This window comes from Felis catus, chromosome A3, assembly GCF_018350175.1.
Source record: "Felis catus isolate Fca126 chromosome A3, F.catus_Fca126_mat1.0, whole genome shotgun sequence".
NCBI lineage: Eukaryota > Metazoa > Chordata > Mammalia > Carnivora > Felidae > Felis > Felis catus.
This window is the reverse complement of record NC_058370.1, coordinates 23958500-23971336: the sequence shown is the minus strand read 5'-3', so window position 1 is coordinate 23971336 and position 12837 is coordinate 23958500. Positions and strand designations below refer to the sequence as shown.

Here is a 12837-nt window from a genome sequence, read left to right as displayed (position 1 = left end):
GTTCTGTGCTGAGAGAAGAGAGCCCAGTGCAGGGCCCAAATCCACAAACCATGAAATTGATCATGACCTGAGCCAAAGTCAGACGCTTAACTGACTGAGCCACCCAGGCACCCTGATCTTAGACCACTCTTGATGCCAATCTACAACAACACAATGGAATCTCAATGCTGAGGTGCTGATGAACCCTGAAGTTAAGGTTAGCCAACGAGATGGGCAGGTGAAGGACCCAGAGATGATGGCAGCACTGAGGCACAGAGAGCAGCAGCTGGCTATTGAGCTAATTTTAATAGAAGTCTTTTCTAAATGGGTGACATACTTCCTGCCTTATTACACTAGAGGTGATAGTGCACACAGCATACCCATTCTTTCATGGCACAGGGTCATCACTCCTGACAGTGATGGGTCCTTACTGCAGTGGTTCTAAACTTTAGCAGGCAACCGAACCACCCTAAGTGCTCATTTTTCAAAAATTCAGATTCCCAGTTTCCAGCCACACATAGTCTGATTTAGTAGGGTCTAGGTTCAGGTTTGGGAATATGCACTTTTTAAAAATGTTTTTATTTGTTTTTGAGAGAGAGAGAGAAAGAATGAGTGGGGGAGGGGCATAGAGAGGGAGACACAGAATCTGAAGCAGGCTCCAGGCTCTGAGCGGTCAGCACAGAGCCCGATGCAAGGCTCGAACTCACAAAGCAGTGAGATCATGACCTGAGCTGAAGTTGGCCACTTAACTGACTGAGCCACCCAGGTGCCCCTATGGGAATCTTTATAATAGTGGTTCTCAATCTGGGGCAATTTTGCCCCCCTCAGGGAGACTTTCAGAAATGTCTGGAGACATCTTTTGTTTGTCACAGCCGAGGAGGTGGTGCTACTAGTATTCTAGTTGAAGGAACTGGGGATTCTGCTAATCATCCTACAGAGCACAGGACGCCCCCCCCCCCCCAACAAAGAATTGTCTGGCCCAAATTATCAACAGTGCTGAGTTTGTGGAACCCTGTTCTACAGCAAGTTCTGACCAGATGACTTTCCCTCTCCCTGAACACTTCCACTCATTTTCATTCAATAAAGATGTCTCCAAACCAGGCCTTGTGCTAGGTGTCAGGGAACAGCAGTGGAGAAGACCCACTATGGGCCCTGCCCTCAGGCACTACATAATCAAGAAAAGGAGACAAGCCACAACATGTGGTTACAACACTGTGTGATAAGAAATGTGATAAGTTCAGAGGTCATGGAAGGCCTCCCCAGAGAGAGGAGCATGATCCAGATAGAAGAAACAACATTTCCAGAGAATGATCCTTCCAGAGAAGGATCGGAACACACTGGAACACAGAGTGCTAGGTGGGGAATGGTAGAAGAGGTTGCAGAGGTAGTCAGGGGCCAAGTCATGAAAGCTCTTTGTTTTTTAAGACTGCTTTACTGAGGTATAATCGACACCCCAAAGCCGTACATATTTAATATACGCACCTTATGAGTTTGGAGATAAATACATACCTGTGAAACCATCACCACAATCTATGCCATAAACAAACCCATCCCCTCCAGAGATTTCCTCCTGCCCTCATTATTTATTATTATTATTTTGTGCTAAGAACACAAGATCTGCCCTCTTAGCAAATGTTTAAAGTATACAGTACAGTATTGTTAACTATAGGCACTATGCTGTACAGATCTCTAGGATTTATTAATCTTGCGTATCTGAAACTTTGTCCCCTTTGACAAAGATCTCTGGTTTCCCTGCCCTTGAAAGCTCTTGATGGAAAGTCCTTGAAGCCTTGTGGGGAATGGCACTTTCCATGCCCTCTTCCTGGAACTCCCTCACCTCCTTCAGGTCTCCCGCTCAAATGTCACTTCTACAGGGCCACCTTCCCTTCATCCTTTATAAAACAGTTGTCCCATCCCTCTTAGCTCCTCCACCTGCTTTATTTTTCATAGCACTTATTGCCAGATGGTTCTTCCACTAGACTGTAACTAGAAAGGAACAAGAGTGTTTTTGTTTGCTGTCACATCCCAGAGCCTAGTACACAGTGCCTGGTACATAGTAAAATAGGTCCTCAAATACTGAGTGAATGAATGAATGAATGAATGAACAAAGAAACAAATACATCTGATGTTTAGGAAGTAGAACCAGTAGTTCTTTGGTAGAAGATGGATGTGGGCTGTGAAGGAGAGGGTGGAGTCATGGGTCATATGAGGCTTCTGTTGGATAACTGGGTACACGGTGGTGTACCCCACGGCATAGGGGTCACGGCAGAAGGGTATGGAGGTCACTATGATGTGAGATAGGGCATCACTTTTTAGGAGTGTGGTGTAGGCCATCCTCGGAGGGGAAAGGAATGCCTCTCTGGTTGTCTGACAATACGGAATGCTCGGTTTCAAACATATCTGCGTCTGAATCCCGCCACTTATTAGCTCTGTGATTCTGAATGATTACTTAACTTCTCTGAACCTGTTTCCTCCTCTGCAAATTGGAGGTAGGGGTGGGGAGAGGGGGGCTTCCTATCTCATGGGGCCATTGCATTCTAGAATGCCTAGCGCAATGCCAGGTACATAGTTGGTGTTCTTATAACAGCATTATTGTTGTTGCTATAATCAGAACATCTCTGTTTAAAAGTTCTTTCCTATAATGAGTCAAGTTCTACGTCCTATGATCTCCTGTGCTAGTCTTAGTTTTGCCCTCTGTGTTAGCCAGAATAATTCTCCTTCCATAGCTGTTGGCTTTAGGAAGACTGGCATGTCCCCTGCAGCTCCCCATTCTCCAACCTAAATATCCTCATCTTCCCAAACAGGACATGGTTCATATGAGTGCTTCCTTCATTCTCCCAGCCCTCTCCCTTAGTCGTGTTCCTTTGTCACTGTCCCCCTGCATATACAATGTCCAGAACTGGACTTGGACCTTCTGTAAGTGTGGAGGTCATGCCTTGTTCCTGTTACATCATCACCCTAAATTATGACCTCAGCCGCCCAAACTCTTTGATCAGAGTCTTTTATTCTTTCCTCCTCATTCTAGCCCATGCTTCCAAAGCTGACACCTCTTTCCTGGTCCTTCTTTGTGGACTTCCCCCTCTGGCCTTTCTCATAATACCTTCTAGCCCACTGCAGTCCTGATCCGACATCTGATTCTAATCATTCTCCCATTCCTTCTCCAGACCTGGAGACTGGTCTGGGTTGGCCTCACACCCGAACAGGTGCGATGCTCCTGAATACCCCCAGAAGGCCATGCTGCTTAACAGATCCATCTCTCTCTCCTCCCCCACTGCTATCTGTTTTCCAAGAGTGAACAGCAGCACTGCCAGCTGATCTGCTGCTTGCTGCCTCCAATGCCTCTTCTAATGTCACCACCGCCTCTGCTGTCTGCCGCTCTCTTCCCTCTTCGGGCCACATTTTTTCTCCTTGTTATTTTCTGCTCTCTCCTTTGCCTGCCACTACTGAATATCTCAACTTTGGCTTCTCAGGAACCAAAATCCCGCCTTCTGGCCGGCAAACCAATCACACATATTGTCTGCCATCTCTACATCTTTGGTTCAGCCCAGCTATTTTGGTCCCTGCTCGCACTCTGAGATTTTTCTCACTTTCCTCTGGGTTTACACCTCTTTCAGCACTTAAAGGGTGATAGACATCTTAGAGTTGGTTAACTGAGCTATAAAGGTCAGACTTCTGACACAGCTGGTGATTGGCTAATGGATCTAGGTGTCAAAAGATGGAAGGTAGGTCATTGTATTTAAAACAGAATGGGGCTTTTTTCCTTTTGTGGATTTTATCTTTTTTTTTTTTTCAGATAGGACAATGGAGCCCTATTGCCTCATCAAGCAAAGAAGTCAAACCACAATAGACTGAATTTCAGCAAATGTTTTTCTCAGCCTCTAACAGACACCAAGAATTGTGCTTGGTGTTTTCATGTGTATTACTCATTAAGCCTTCCCAGGATGAAATCCCTTCCTTGGTACCCAGGCAATGCCTCCTGGACCCACTGTTTGTTCGTTTGTTGGTTCATTCGTTCATCCAGTGATGATCTGTTGTGCCAGGCACTGTTCTAAGTACTGTAGCAAATACAGGAATAAACATGACAGTCTCTGCTCCTCAGGAACTCAATCTAGTGGGGAAAACATATCAACCAACAGGTAGGGTGCACTGTGGTAGCTGCATTTAGAGTGGCAGAGAAGTGAAACAGTGCAGGAGTAAGGATAGTACCCACTAGTTCTGCAAAGAGCTAAGGAAGGTTTACCAATGGAAGTAACATTTCACCTAGACTCTGAAGGATGGGTTTGCTAACGTGCATAAAGAGAATGGGTTTTGTAGGCAGCAGGAACAGCTTGCGAGTATGCAAGGGCAGGGAATGTTTTGGAACTGGTATGACTGGAGTATAGAAGACTTGCATCAACATCAGGGGCTTCTGCCCAGAGAAGCCAGAGGACTTCCTGGGTCACAGAGCAAGTGAGTTCATTGCAAAGACTGGGTTCAGTGGCAGAAGTTTGAATTGTCTGGTCCCTGGCCTCTTAGCCTCTTTCCCGTGTACATGCAGGTCCAGTCTCAATGCTCTGTTCCCTGGCTTAGAGCTGTCAATGACCAGCCCCTCCCTCTCCCATTTCCCTTCTTAGTGGTCTGCCCCTGAGCTCTGAGGATTGTTCCCAGTGAACCTGGGAGGGAAGCAGAATTAGAGAAGGCTGATCCATTCTAGTGTTTGGTCCTGACCCGGACATTTGCCTGGGACCAGAGTCCTTAGATCCCATCTCCTGATGCTGCAGAGCTAAACTCTGTGACCTTCATAGCGCATCCTGTTTGGCTCTGAGCCACTCCTTGCTTGTGTATCCCAGAAAAGGAGCTGGGTAAACCAGGTTGCCCTTTACCGAAGAGGAGCTACTTTCAATTCCCCAAAGTGTTCAAAGGCTTAAGAGTAGGTTTATGCCAAAAGTTTCCTGTTCCTTATCTCTGGCCATAAACAGTAATGAGAGCAGGAGGGGAGAAGATTCTTAATTCCTGTGCTAGTTCAGAGGTGGGTGCTCAAAAAAATCCTCAGTTGGCTGCTTGGTTTCTCAGCAGTATCTGTCCAAAAATTCCCACGCATTTCCCAAATGCCATAATTCATTTTAGTTGGATTTCTAGAGAATAGACTCCACAGATAAGAAGGAATTTGATTTATTTTAGATTTGTACCACACCTCTTTCTGAAAGGGTTTGAGACAGCGTACAGGTTGAAACAAGGTTTTTAAGTAAGACTTTTAAGGACGAAATAAAACTTGTGGTGAAAAAGATTAAGAAAGTAAGTTACTTCCAAGCATAGCCATGTTCCATATTTAAGCCACACTTTTGGTTGAAAGATTCTTTGGGGAAAAGGCCAAGAGGGGAAACCACTGGGTGACACAGTGTCCACTTTCTGAAACCAGAAAGCATACAGAATCTCCATAGGGAAGGGCTTCCTGGGTGGCTCAGTCGGTTAAGCGTCTGACTTCAGCCTAGGTCATGCTCTTGCCATTCCTGAGTTCAAGCCCTGCGTTGGGCTCTGTTTGACAGCTGAGAGCCTGGAGCCTGTTTCAGATTCTGTGTCTCCCTCTCTCTCTGCCCCTCCCCTACTCATACTCTGTCTCTCTCAAAAATAAACATTAAAAATTAAAAAAAAAAAAAAAGAATCTCCATAGGGAAAACGTTTTCCTAAAGCTAAAGCTTGACAGGAAGAGCTGTGTTTGCGCCTAAGAAAGCCAAGTGAGGGTGAAGAGTACACAGTTCATGTCAGCTGTCAGTCCTCCGCCTGTGGTACTCGCGGTGCTCCCGGTGCTGTGTGAGAGATGGTCATATCCATAGGCCACCTAACAGCAAGCAGACTGGACCGTGACAGACACACTGCCCTCCATAGGACCATCAGGACTGGCTCTCGGCCCAGGGAGAATGTGGGAGGGTGTAGTGACTAGATTTCAAAAGGCAAAGGAGTCAAAGACCAAGTTTTCTACCTCAATTTTACAAAAGACAACACAGACACCATCCCCAGCAATAGCAAACACCTTTGCATGATTATGTGTCAAGTGCATTTGTTCATTTTACCTTAATAACAATCCTGTGGAGGAGGAATTATTGTTTACATTTTACAAACAAGGAAATTGATGTTCAATTTACCTGTTTGATCTCAGAACTAGGTGCCTCTTTCCCACTATATGCCCTATTTATTCAACCCAATAATTCATGTCTTTTTAAGTTTATTTATTTTGAGAGAGAGAGAGAGAGAGAGAGAGAGAGAGAGAGAGAGAGAGATAATCCCAAGCAGGCTCTGTGTGCAGCCATGGCAGAACCTGACTTGGGGCTCGATCTCAAGAACCAACCACGAGATCATGACCCGAGCCAAGAGAGTTGGATGCTTAGCCCAATAATACTTAATTGGGGTTTCCATAAAGACAGGGAACATAACATGACATTCTGGCCGGAAGGATGTGGTGCAGGAATGTAATGCTTTGATGACATAATTTAATCTGGGAGTAGAAGCTGAGACCTGGATGATCAATGGGTAACTTAGCTGCCCTGTCATGTCGATTTCTAGATGATTTATTTGAGCTTTTTGGCTCATCCTAGGCCACAGTCAACTCACAACTGATTCTCTGTAATTTGCCCACTTTATAAACAGATCATTGCATACCGCCTCCCTCCATGTCTCTACTTTCCAGCCCTCTCGTCACCACGCTCCCCTCCCCCCAATTCCCGTCATTTGAAACACAAATCAGCATGTGCCGTGCTCCTGACACCTCCTGCCATTGCACATGCTTTATCCCTCAACACTTCTCAGATCCCTCTCCACCCGGAAGCCTTCCCTGAGTTCCCCTCTCTCCCTATCCCCACCCCATGTGGAGAAGGCACCTCCCCTTTGTTCTCCCATAAAGCCCTGTACATACCTGACTTTTAGAGCTACGTTTTCATGGTGGATTTACTTGCTGGTCTGTGAGCAACTAATGCATCTTTATATCCCCAGAGCCTTGCAAGGTGCCTAGGGTGTTGGAAGTGCCCAGCAGTGTTTATTGAACAGACATAATGAGCAGCTACTGTGCGTCACACACTTCTGGGCACTGGATATAAGAGAGATGGGTAGAACACAGACCCTTCCCTTGAGGCACTCAGAGTCTGGCACGTGAAGTCATGATTAGAGCCCAACATTGTAAGATCTATACTATCTATAATAGGGGACTTAGGGAGCACAAAAGAGGAAGAAAATAGCTTAGTTTGGAGAGTGATGGAAGTCTTCTAGAAGTGGTCACTTATGAGCTGAACCTTAAAACAATGAAAAGATTTTTGCCTGAGGAGTATCCCAGGGACAGGGGAGAAACGCACAAAAGCATAAAAGAGATTCAGTGTTTGGAAAAGTGCAAGAAGTACTGATATCCTTTGCCATAATTTGGAGCAAAAAACATGTTCTAGATTTCAATATGAAAGACATTAAGTTGTCGCGCTGTTGTAGACGTTAAGGCTTTAGTGTTGTGTTTTATTTTTAATCAGTCAAATGCATTTTATCACAAGGCAGTAAAGATGTTAGTCACCTTAGATGAAATAAATAATAACTTATTTATAGTTTCTGGTCTACTTCCTTCCCAAAATGGTTTGCTTTGACTTGTAATAACAGACACATCTACAATAAGACTTGTTCATATAGAAACAAGCAAAAATTACAAAGGGAATAATATCGCTTACTAAGTTCTTTCTCCTTCATTAAATCACTTGGTGTTCGGGATAATCCTCTGAGGATGGGCCACAGCTTCTATCTGGCTCAGAGACCAGCATGTAGGAGTGTTTCTGTAAATGCTTGTGGGTTCAGTAGACCCATGGAGGTTTTCTTCATTTTCCAATTGATGCCACATATATTTCCTCATGCTCTGGTTTCTTCAGGCTTCCCTCATGCTTGTCAGTGGGAATAATCATCTCTACTTTGCTGTCCTTCAGAGCCATTGTCTGTGTGAGCTTTCTCATCCAAACTACTTTCAGATGCTCTTGCCCTTTGAAAATTTTCCTCCCTTTTTTAAATGACTCCATGCGTAAAACTTAGAAAACAGAAATTCTCCCCCATGATACTATAACAAAGGCTATTCATGGTTAATTATTTTTTTATTAAAAAAATATTTTGACATCACTTCAGACTTTCAGAAAAGTTTTCAAGAATGGGACAAAGAATTCCTGAACACTCCTCACCTGTATTCCCCAGTTCCTAACATTTTACTACATTTATTTCTTCTCTCTCACCTCTCTCCTCTCCCTCTCCCTCTCCATCTCTCTCTCTTTTCTGAATATGTTTAAGAAAAAGTTGCAGGCATTGTGCACCATTATATAAGCCAAAACACCTCAGTGTATATTTTCTAAAAACAAGAAATTCTTTTACATAACCATACTATTATTTTTTTTATTTCCATGTGTGCCCTTCTATGCTTTTCTCTATGCATACATTTATGTACTTATATTTAAATTAAGTAATGCATTGTTTATATATACTTATAATGGCTTGCTCTTTTGGGGGAGTTAGCAATAGACTGTATATAATCTCATGCCAGTAAATATTCTACAGCATGATTCCTCAGCAGGCTCTGACTTTAGACATGATGGTTTCTGGGTGGCCCATTTTACCAGGTCACTCAGCTTCAGAGAAGGAACCATTCTTGTGTTCTTGCATGTCTAGTCACATATCAGTGGAAGCCACTGTATAAATGAGTAAAGAGGCAGGGTCCTGGAAAGCCTTGAATGCAAATTTGATCTTTATTCTGTAGCCAGTAGAGATCCAATGAAAGCTTTATAGCAAGGGAGAAAGCCAACAAGAGCTGGGTTTTCTGGAGATTATTTGCCAGTGTGTGCAGGAAGGAATGAAGGGGGAAGCAATCGGAGCATGAGTCCATAGGTCCCTTTGGTAAAATGATCCCTAGTTTCAAGGGCAAATCTCCACCTAGGTGGAACAGAGCCTTCTCCAGCATAATGCATCCTTCTCTTTCATGTGTCTTTCAGAACTGGTTAAAGTCATATGGCTATCTGCTTCCCTATGACTCACGGGCACCCGCGCTGCACTCAGGGAAGGTCTTACAGTCAGCAGTCTCCACTATGCAGCAGTTTTACGGGATCCCAGTCACCGGTGTGTTGGATCAGACAACAATCGAGTAAGATTCGCGTAGGGCATTATGCCTTCGAACTTTCCAGACATACATTTGAGTTCACATTTGTCATGGCCCCACGTATGTACCATGCCCATCCTACCTTCCTATCTTTCACTCCTGCAGGATCATCCTGGGAGGGAATACCCCAAGGTGCCCCTTCCTATGTGAGCTGGGGAGGTACTCTGCCCGAAATTTGCTGTGTGATCTTGAACAAGTGTCTTATCCCTGCTGGACCTCAGTTTCCTTTTGAGCACAATAAGAGGTTTGGTTGGAGATGGTCTTAAACCTCCTCTGACTCTAATAACTTTTGGATTTATGAATCACCCCTCTGGCATTCCCTGAGATGTACACATCTCACCTGATACAAAGAGCTCTTGAATGATCATGAGCTGGTAGCTCTTGTTCCACTTTTTCCATTTATCAAATATTTGCTAAATGCCTACGTGTGCCAGGCACTGGACAGGATCCTACGATCTCTCCCCTCCAGAGGCTCACCGCATCGTGAAAAGTACAATCATCTAGCTGCACCAGTCTGGAACTCAGGAGGAAACACTTGTTTTCAGGGAGATACTTAGGAAGTAATAACAAAATGAGCCAGACCATGGGGACGGTCACATTTACTCAGGGGGGAGAACGAAGAAGAGGAAGGGACGGGTGCCGAGAATGGAATCCTCATGATGCAAGCTGAAGAGGAGCGGCCAGAGCAGTGAGGAAGCCAGGGGCTGTGTGTCACGGTAGAGAAGCGGGGATGGTGAGCAGGCCGGCTGCTGCAGAGTGATCACTTAGGAGATCCAAAAGCGTCAGCCGAGTTTAGCCGCCAGGAAGCCCTTGCAGGGTCAGACTGCAGGGGGCGGAAGGGGAGATGATGAGTAGAGATGGCAAGTGTAGGCAAGACTTTCTAGAAGCCTATCAGTGAAGGACAAATAGAAGGTAGCTGGAGGTGGGTGAATTTTTGTTTGTTTGAAGATCAGAGAGACTTAAGTATCCTCACATTTGTTTAGGAAATAGCCATAAAAGTCATGAAAGCAGCTGAAGGAAAGCCATTGCCCATTGCTGCAGTGAGGACATGGCAGAGAGCCCGGGGGAGCTTCCCAAGGAGGCAGTGAGCGGTGGGGTCCTGAGCAGAGGTGGAAGCAGGGAGCAGGGCCCCATGAGGGGGTGTGGGGAGGTGGTGGGTGGGGAACAGAGAATCCAGCTGATTGTGGATCCAGGATCAATCCTCCCCCCGCCCCCGGAGGGTGAGTCACTCACTCCTTGAGAGATTCATCTCTCTGGGTCCCAGCTTGTTCAGTTACAAAGGGGGGTGTTGGATTACGACTCTCAGATTCTAGATCCCATTATTCTAAGCTGTTAACATTTGGTGAGTCTGGGGTTTTACGATCCTATAATTCTGTAGGAACATTTTCTATTCCTCGGATTCTCTGACTGCAAGATCGTGAACTTCTGAGACAATATGTTTGACCGCTGCTATGGTATCGTGAGGACAGTGGAAGCCTTGGCCCTGTGGCCTCGTGTGGCCTCGTGAGTGAGTTGGTTGAAGACAGCCCGGCCGCCTTTCAAAGTGGAGGTTATTTTGAGGGCTTTGTGCAGGCTTCGTGGCAGTGCGTCCTGGGGCAGGAGCACTGATGTCTCTGCTGAGGCACCACCTGGCCTTGGGTTTTACTCTGTTCCAGAAAGCCCCAGGCCTGTTGGACAGGGTTCAGAGAGTGGCAGGTGGACGGAATGATCTGAGGGAGGAGGATGGCATTTCCCACTTGCATTTCTGCCCCCACTTTTTTGTAGGAAGACGGGGGGAACGCTGTTTGGGAGGCACGAGAAGGGAGAATGCGCTCATGCTTAATCCCAGACCTGAGTGGGGAGGCTGTTTGGGGGTAGAGTTTAGAGACCTTAGTTTCCCTTCCAGCTCTGTGACCTTGGGCAGTCACTGCCTTTCTCTGGGCCTCTTTCCTCCCTGGGGGCCCTTCCAGGTCTAGCTCAGCCTTGCTGTAGCAGAGGTAGCTCCCCATTCTTCCCAAGGACTGTCAGTGAAAGAAAGCGAGATTAGCGTTTTAAAGTACTAATTTTTGAGTGCCTACCTTGGGAAATGTTACACATTGTTCACCACTCATTCATTCCTTCATTCAACATATCCTGTAACCCAAACCTGTGCTAAGCACAGGCTTTTGTTTGTTTGCTTTTGTTTGTTAAATTGCATTCATTACTAGTTCATTTATTCATTCAACTAAGTTCCAGTCCTGCCTCAAAGCTATATTTTGCAAGTTACTTGATTTATCTGTGTGTCTTTTCCCTCATCTGCAAAATTGAGGATAAATAGTTTCTGGCTACCTCACAGAGTTGTTTCAAGAATCAAAACATTTCTTTAAAAGAACACAGACACTGTAACAATTAGAAATGTTTATACAAATACATGATATTGTTATTATTATGTCTTTTATTATTCATTTCTGAGTACAGGCACTCTAGGCAATATGAAGCATGCAAAGATGAGTAAGACCTGGTTAAGTCCCTCAGGGGGCTTTTAAAAAACTATTTGGTCAAAATAGTCTCTATATTGCCAATGACAACTGCTTTCAACAACCGTACATGAGGTAGACTGTTTTCCCCTCCAGCAATCTCAAGCTAGAGTTGGTCATTGGGCCAGCACAGGGAAATAAAATGCAAGGATACCTGGGCTCCAATCAGCCATGATCTTTTAAAATACCCTACCCTGGCCTTTTTTTTTTTTTTTTTTTAACGATGTCCCAGACTCACTAATCCCGAAATGTAACTTAACCTGACAACAAACAGTTATCTGGATTTACTTAGTTCCAGGCACTGGACTAGCTTCTGGGGACGCAATGATGAATATAATAACATTCCAGTCCTCAGAGAATTTGCCATTTATTAAAGGTAATGGACTAATAGATTTAAAATCACAATACAGCACACTAAATGCTGCAGAGAATTCTAAGTCTTACAGTCCTACAATCCTACACATTTTGAACTCTATAGCAAAAAGGAATTTGCTGTCTTACAAGCTATGCCATTCTACTTTTGGGTAGTTCTGATTCATTCATTCATTCATTCATTCATTCATTCATTCAACAAATCGTTATTGAACATCTTCTGTGTCAGCCACTGTACAGGCAAGGTTCCTATCCTCATGGAACTTAGAATCTGCTAAGAAAGACAAAGACTAAACAAAAAAGTGAATATATTATATCATTTCAGGCAATGACTAATGCTATGAAGAAAAATGAAGCAGGATAAGCAGATAGCGGCAGGATGGGAGGAGGAAGCTATTTCAGATAGGGTGGGCAGGGAAGTCCTCTCTAAAGGGGAACGTTTGAGCAGAGACCTTAATGAAAAGCAAACCATGTGAAGAAGAAGAGCATCGCAAAGCAGAGGGAACAAAGGCCCTGAAGTGGGAATAATCTTAGCATGTGCAAGACACAGCAAGAAGGCCATTGTGGCTGGAGCAGAGTCTATGAGGGGGAAGGAGGGTGAAGATGTCGTCTGACGTGTAGACAGGAGCTTGATTGTGTGTGTCCCTGTGGACCAATGTGAGGAGTTTGGATCTTATTCTAGGTGTTTGGGGGAAATCATTGAAGGGTTTTAAACCAGGGAGTGATGTGATCTAATTCCATTTACAGAGTATTTCCACATATACCCCCTCCTTTGAGGCTTTCTATAACCTAAGAACAGTGAGAGCTGTGATTCTCGTGTGGCAGAGGAGGAAACTGAAGTTCACAATGATC

General features: G+C 44.8%; 2 protein-coding genes across 6 annotated transcripts in view; one reads left to right on the top strand and one right to left on the bottom strand.

Moving 5' to 3' along the window:
* Positions 1–12837, bottom strand: part of EDEM2 (ER degradation enhancing alpha-mannosidase like protein 2) — a 127358-nt gene that overhangs the window by 91129 nt on the left and 23392 nt on the right. The gene's annotated exons all lie outside the window — the stretch shown is intronic.
* The window catches only part of MMP24 (matrix metallopeptidase 24), a 45021-nt gene that overhangs the window by 9332 nt on the left and 22852 nt on the right, over positions 1–12837 (top strand). The window contains exons 1-2 of one of the 2 annotated variants that reach the window (XM_045053710.1): positions 2628–3701; positions 8955–9103. In XM_045053710.1, the coding sequence (XP_044909645.1) occupies positions 3675–3701; positions 8955–9103 (176 nt within the window). In that variant the 5' untranslated portion in view covers positions 2628–3674. Of the gene's footprint in view, positions 1–2627; positions 3702–8954; positions 9104–12837 lie in introns of those variants that run through there. The other variant, XM_023251672.2, reaches the window with a different exon arrangement.